General features: G+C 37.6%; 1 protein-coding gene across 1 annotated transcript; it reads left to right on the forward strand.

The window, feature by feature from the left end:
* Positions 1-919: 919 nt before the first annotated feature.
* LOC112759128 (syntaxin-71) lies at positions 920-4,193 on the forward strand. Its single transcript, XM_025807952.3, has 9 exons — positions 920-1,481; positions 1,686-1,811; positions 2,108-2,267; positions 2,382-2,467; positions 2,575-2,643; positions 2,730-2,774; positions 2,923-2,985; positions 3,072-3,148; positions 4,007-4,193. The coding sequence occupies exons 1-9, from the start codon at positions 1,326-1,328 to the stop codon at positions 4,020-4,022; spliced, it is 798 nt and encodes a 265-aa protein (XP_025663737.1). The 5' UTR covers positions 920-1,325; the 3' UTR covers positions 4,023-4,193.
* Positions 4,194-7,374: the final 3,181 nt, after the last annotated feature.

Below are 7,374 nucleotides of genomic sequence, written 5' to 3' on the forward strand. Positions count from 1 at the left end.
AATCGAACCAAAGCCCACTCATTCCTCAACTCAATTTGATCCTATAATCATCAATTTAACCAAAATCTTAACATCCAACAACCTTAATATTTTCGAATTGAAGAAGAGAGAATAGGAGCTGGGATTTTGTTTTCCTCACCTTGAAAGGTACTGGGCTTTGTAGAGCTCGTCTCTGCAGACGCGTGGCCGCAAACGGTGCGGCGATCGAAACTCCGGATCAAAAGTTAGGTGGAATCAAAGATTTGAGTGAGGGTTTTGTTATTGAAAGTGTTCTTCCCTTCTTTCTAATTGTTTCCAGCAAAAGAGGAAGGAAGGAGAGTTTCCTTAAGTATGTTTGGGTTGAGTGGATTGGGCCTTGGGCTCATTATGGGTCCGGTTTGATCGGTTCGGCCCGTTCGATCCAATTTTGGAGCACATCTTTTAAAATTGGTGTCAAAATTTTCGTTTTAATTAGCTCTATACTATTTTACTATTAAATTCGCATTTCTAATTTTCTTTTATTAACATTAATTTATTGACTAATTATTCTCTAATTTAACGGAATTTACATATATCTCGTTTACACTGTAAACGAGATAAGAGAGGAGTATTTATTTTAATAAATATTTTTTAAATTATTTATTTTGATAATTATTAAATTTATTTTATTTATTTAAATAAAAAATTCCGATCTAGTTGGTCAAATAAAAAATTTGATTATCTAGTCATTAACTTAGATTGGATCAGCATTTGAATCTATTAATAATTAATCGGATTAAATTTAGTCAAATCTAATAAAAACTTCGATAAAAAATATGATTAAAACTGGTTAAAATTAATTTGATCAAATTTGAAAAAAATTCGATTAAATAAAAAATTTTTTTATTAAATATAAATAAAATATATTATTATATAATGTTTAATTATAATTGGATCAATCGATTCAATATGGAATCTATTGATAATAATATGATTAATTTGATTATTGGTTCAATTCTGCTAGCGATAATACCAAACCAAACAAACAACCATGAAGCCGGAAAAAGAAAAAAGAAAAAAAAAAAAAAAACCTTGAAGCCGAAAAAAAAACAGGAAAAAAAAAGAGAAAAACGCAAGAGTGAAATGAGCTCTAAACAATTTCGGGGGAAAAAAAATTGTATTCGCAGTTGCCACAGGCTGGATCGCAAACCCCTTCTTCTTCCTTTCTCAGTTCTCCGAATGCTAACATCCCCGTCCAGCTATTCTGCATCCACCGAGTATAACTACTGACGCCATTTCCAGGAACTCAGATCGGAATTTGATCTGCCAATAGTGGAAAGGAAACATCATCAACAGCAACAGCAGCCATGAGCGTCATCGACCTCCTCACCAGAGTCGACTCCATTTGCAAGAAGTACGACAAGTACGACGTCGACAGGCAGAAGGACGCCAACATCTCCGGTGACGATGCCTTCGCCAGGCTCTACGCCGTCGTCGACGCTGACATCGAGGCTGCGCTTCAGGTCACACACTCTGATCTCACTCTTCTCTGTGCTTTTCTTCAGTTTTGTTTTATTCTGAGTTTGATTAGGTTGATTAGGTTTTTGGACTTTGAGTGATTTAGATAACTGTTGGGAGAAACATAGAAATTCACAGTTTGGGGAGTGCTGGATTTTGTGCCCTAATTGCTGGAAAGCTTTGTAATTTGTGGAGTTAATTTTGTGCAGAAAGCAGAACAAGCTTCGAAGGAGAAAGGTAAGGCATCTGCTGTAGCGATTAATGCGGAGATTCGTCGTACCAAGGCTAGATTACTGGAAGAGGTCCCTAAACTGCAGAGGCTGGCTATGAAAAAGGTTGGTCATTATCATTATTAGATTGGAATAATGAAGTGTAGTGAAGCACAAGGTGATGATTTAGATTTATCCGACTCGCATTTAGACTTATCCCCCCAAAATTTGGGAGAGTGGCAGGTTTATTGTTGTTTCGCTTGTTGCTTTATGTGGTTTCAGTTATTTCACATTAAAAAAATGTTTACATAGTCTAATTAGCGTGCTTCTAAGCTTTTTTGCTTGATCGTCTTCCCCCAACGAACAAAATTCTTAGTAACTTACTGACATGCTGATGTTTGTATGGTACAATCTATTCACAGGTAAAGGGGCTTTCATCGCAAGAATTTGCTGCCCGTAATGATCTAGTTCTTGCATTGCCAGAGAGGATACAAGCTATCCCAGACGGGACCCCTGCAGCACCCAAGCAAACTGGTGGTTGGACAGCTTCTGCATCACGTCCTGAAATCAAATTCGATTCTGGTAATTGGAGTTATCCACGTCTTGTTCTGACACATGTATGTTATTTTGTGTGTGTAAACCTTCCCAACTAATGGTCTTCAATCTCCATATATTTGTGTGACTCATTATTTACAGATGGGCGATTTGATGATGAGTACTTCCAACAAACTGAGGAATCTAGCCGATTTAGGCAGGAGTATGAAATGCGTAGAATGAAACAGGCATGTTACTTTTAGCTGTTAAGAATTTCTCCTGTTGTGTTCTGTGACATATATAATGGAGGTTGCTCTGGCAATGTTTTCATGTCAGTAATATGAAACTTTTTCAGGATCAAGGTTTGGATGTGATAGCAGAAGGATTGGATACCTTGAAAAACATGGCGTCTGATATGAATGAGGTAAGATTCCTTATTGCCTTTATACTTCCTTTATGTGCATGTGATTATTTTTAGTTCCAATTTCAATGTTTATATGCTTGATGCAGGAACTGGATAGACAAGTTCCTCTGATGGATGAGATTGATACTAAGGTGAGTGTCATCAATTTCTGCCTACACCCAGAAGCCTGGAAACTTAAAGGGAAAAAAAAAACTAAAAAAAGCTAAAACAAAAAACAAAAAGACAACTAGAATTAGAAAGATGAAGTTAATGTGACATAGTTATTTGTCATCTTTACAGGTGGACAAAGCATCTTCTGACCTTAAGAATACCAATGTTAGACTTAAAGACACAGTGATGCAGGTAATAATCTTTTAGTTGTAGATTTCCATCAGAACCAGTTACAGATTTCTTGGTGAATCTCATGATTTTTTTTTGTTTTCATCCAGCTTCGTTCCAGTCGAAACTTCTGTATTGATATTGTTTTGTTGATTATAATTTTGGGGATAGCTGCCTATCTCTATAAGTAAGGCTCCTATCTCTCTCTGCTAGAACTTGCAAGCACCATCCCTATTCATTTTTTACTTTCAAACTAGAAAGTCAGGTGTATATACTAATACTGCTTGTGTGATAGAGTTTTAGTCAAATGTTTTAACTATTTTTCTTTCCTTCTGCTGAATATTAAAAAATTCAAATATCATTTGGTGACCTAAAGTTAAGTTTGTGGTCTGTGGTTTCTTAATGAAAGTATTCATCACATATTCAAGTTATGGCTATGCAGCTTTTGCTGAAGACATCAGTTTCATAATCTTCCCTCTAGTCATGGCTTCCATCGGGCCTTCGTTTTCTCTCTACAATAATTATAAATCTTTCTTATACTCTAAATCATGAGTATATGTTTTCTATGTTTAGTGTTACTATTTTTAGTTTTTTAAAAACATCCACTTGGAGGAGGGGCTGGAAGTGGATTGTTTATATTTTCATTGATAAAATATTTCACAAAATTAAAAATGATTTTGATGTCGATCTTGCTAATTCATATAGTTTACTGAATACTTGTATTAATCTCTGGTGTGCAATAATAACTCATCTAGTAAAACTAGAAATTTCTTTTCAGTTAGTTGCTAATTTCTGTGCTAATGACATGAAGTCATGGGAAACTGGTAATGATTACTGTTGTACAAAAAACTGAATCATTGACGGGTAGATAGTAATCATCTCATGAGAGGGTTAATGATTTTTATGATTTGTTATCCAATCTTATTTTTATTTTTTAATTAAAAGAAATCATATGAATTCTAGTTTCTTACTAGTCTTGCTCTTGGCTTGGACGTTTCGTTTTGCTTGTTGAGATACCTTACTGATTGCTGTGCTTTTGTTGCAGCGTGCTAAAGAAGTGATTCTGCAAACCAAGGAAAACGGATTTATTCGCATGGGTTACCTGCTTTCATGTATTTTCTTGAGAATATCGTGTCTGATTTGTTATTATTTTTTGTGAATTCTTCGTGCCACTTGTGAATTCTGTATGCCGTTATGCTATATGTGAAATAGTTGCGGATTGTTGTGTATAATTCTGGAATCTGACATTGTGCGTGGCTGGCTGATTGGCCCTTGGTATTTCCCCAACTTGTGACAATTCCAATATTTACTTAATTCTTTTAATGAATATCGAAAAACAAAAATCGTGCTGGAAAATCCCGTCAAAACGGCAATGCTGTTTTCTGGCAAAATGTCTTCGCCGATTTCGGCAAAACGTGGTGAGTAGAGAAGGTGAGCACCGGCCAAATTCAAAATGAAAAATGGAGGAAATCTTTATAATGGTTCTTGAGATTTATGAAATTATTTAATTTAGTTTTCGAAGTTTTAATTTCACTATCGTAGTTCCTTAGCTTGAGTTCAGAGCACCATAGTAAATTTTGGATGTGGTTATCATGTATCATGCTAGACCCAATTTAGTTCCTCCTTGACACCATGCCTTACATCTCCGCCTCCCTCTCCACCGCACCCTTCTCCTTCAGGCTCTTCTTGTCATCCCTCTCTCCTCTCCTCTCATCCTCAACTCTCGCTATCCCTCTCTCCCTCTTCTTTGATATACCTTCCCTTACCCTCCCCACCTCTCCTACACCCTTTCATTCCTCTCCCAATCTCTTCTTACAACTCAATTAAACTGTGGATACCGCGAGTCAATTTGGACTTTGAAAATAAAATGAAGAGACTAAGAAAAAGAAGCTAAGCATGAAATTCGAAAATGACAGAAGCAGCTCAGAGGCTGTGATTGAAGAAATTATCTAGAATGAATAGTGTCCAGCACCAATTCCGCTAGGTAATCAAGAGGGTTCCAGCCAACTCCAGTCAACTTCTATTGGGCTAGACCCCAGAGCTCATTTCATTAAAAAAACCACATTCTTAATTACTCAAATTTGTGTCACATATTCATGTACCAAATTTGTTTTTGCTTTTACTTCCATGTGCATTGATCTCTCTACTAAACTTATTATTGGGGTAATTTTGTCCCCTTATTTACTTATTTAACCAAAAATAATTTTTTTTTGAAACATAAGCATATATCAATGCACATGGCGTTTTGGTTTAATTTGATTTTACATGAGCATGCTCCCAAAATCCTTATTATCTTATTGAATTAATCCTTTCCTATCAACCCACGTTTCCATGTTTTCCCACACTTAGTGGATACACAATCTCTATCTTAAGCTAACTAAGGATTCAACTTGGAATTTTTAATTTGTTTTTCTGCTTAAGGCTAGTAATGTGGTTATAGAACAAGGGGGAATTAAAAGGCTCAAGGGGGCTAACAAGGGTGATGTAAAAGGTAGGCTAATTTGGGATAAGTGAGAAAAAATTTAAATGATGGCCTCAATCATATATTGGTATGTATCTACATTCTATATTGGACATATAGATTAAAACAAAGTAAAGATTACCAGAATAAAAAAGAAGGGTGAACACACAAAAATGAAATAATTATGGTTAAATAATGTAACCATACAAATAGGCTCAAAAACCATATATCAGTTATGTATGTCATGCAAGTAGAAATCAAGGGTTCCATTATTCTCAATGTGAATCTTAGGGTGGCTCTTAAAATCTTAGTGTTCTTCCTTGAAAAATGTTGTTTAAATTAACCAATCATTTATTGCTATATATACAGTGTGTGGATTGTTGTGATTCTGTTATACTAAAGTCTTTAGTTTACTCTTTTTATTTTCAATTAATCCAAGTTATCGTGTGCTAAAGAGGGTAAACTAAACTAATTAATCTATATGTTCTATATCACAACTTAATAACTAAAATTGTAACTAGACTAAACTAAATATCTAAGATAAATATATAAACCAAAGTGCAAAATGCAGAAATACTGTAAAAATACAGAAAAAATGTGCAAGTACTGGAAGACAAGATAAGATAAAAATAAAAATAAAGAAAAATAAGCAAAATAGGATAAAAAAGAGTGTCTGAAGAGTGGTTCACCAAAATAAAGTATGCCAGAGATGGCGACCTCCCCACACTTAAATAATAACATCGTCCTCGATGTTCAGTCAAGTTGGGTGTGAGAAGTGTAATCTCTGGAAGGATGGGCTGCTAGTGTCTCTGCGGTAGGCTGAGGATCTACAGTCTGGATAAGTGTCGGAGGAGCGGCCTGTTGAAGCGGTGGCTCTGTCTGTAGAGGAATCTCCGGATCTGCGGCCTGGATCTGGTGGGGCTCTTCATGGTGTGGCACAGCCTGCTCAGGTTCTCCCTACTCTGCTTGGACATGTGCCTCCTCCTCATGATCATCTGCCTCCGCATCAGATAGCTCAGAAGCGGTGTCAGGCTCGGAGGGGATGTCGCTGCCGGATTGGATCATCAGCTTTAGGTGCTCGTAGTGTCGCTTGTGGCGATGCTCCATATGATCCAGGCATGCGAAGAGGTGGTGCACCAGATGATAAATGGGCTCAGGAGCAGGTGGAGGTGTAGTGCATAGGGTTGGTGCAGCAGTGGATGCAGAAGGGACAGCTGAAGATGTGGCTGCCTCACCCGAGGCAGTGAGAAAAGGAGGTCTGTACCCTAATGCCAGAAACTTCCTGCTGTGAGGAATGATCTTCTTGCAGTCTGCAGCAGTTGGCTTCTCATCAGCCAGCTCCCAAGGCACGTCAACTCGGCGGCCTAGCTGGGTGATCAGATAAGGGAAAGGGAGAGTGCCTCTGACATGGACCCTGGCCATATAATACCTGTTGAAACGTGGAAGATACAGGTCCTTACCCTCCATCACACACCAGATGAGGGTGATCATAGCAGCGGGCACCTCTGTCTCATGAGTGCTCGGCATCACGTAGTTACTCAGGATCTGCTGCCAAAGCCGAGCCTCATCATTCAAATATATCAGCTTGATTCCCTTAGGCATCACTGTATTCTTTCCCATGACCCATGGGGCAGTAGGATCAAGGGCTATTCTCTGCTTGACTGCATCCCAGTCAAATCTCATGTATCTCATATCCTCTTCAGCCTTTTGGTAACCGTCAGGCTGATCTGGCTTAGGCAGAAGCTGGAGGATATCCTCAATAGCTTCCTCAGTGACTAAAATCTGTTTCCCTCTGAGGTGCACTACATCCAGGGAGGTCTTGAAATAATTACAGTAAAATTCTTTGACCCAGGATGCATTGACCTTTGTCAAGTTCCTTTCCATGAAGAACCAGCCTCTTTGTTTTATTGGTTCGAAAGTGTACTGGGTGAGTTCTTCTGGAATTTTAAGAT

This window comes from Arachis hypogaea, chromosome 16 (genome assembly GCF_003086295.3).
Source record: "Arachis hypogaea cultivar Tifrunner chromosome 16, arahy.Tifrunner.gnm2.J5K5, whole genome shotgun sequence".
NCBI classification, from domain to species: Eukaryota; Viridiplantae; Streptophyta; class Magnoliopsida; order Fabales; family Fabaceae; genus Arachis; species Arachis hypogaea.

Excerpts from the sequence above, each read along its gene's own strand:
- LOC112759128 (XM_025807952.3), top strand. The coding sequence starts at position 1,326 with ATGAGCGTCATCGACCTCCTCACCAGAGTCGACTCCATTTGCAAGAAG. Across the intron at positions 2,468-2,574 it reads AAATGCGTAGAATGAAACAG|GATCAAGGTTTGGATGTGAT; the intron begins GCATGTTACTTT and ends AAACTTTTTCAG. Across the intron at positions 2,775-2,922 it reads TGGATGAGATTGATACTAAG|GTGGACAAAGCATCTTCTGA; the intron begins GTGAGTGTCATC and ends TCATCTTTACAG.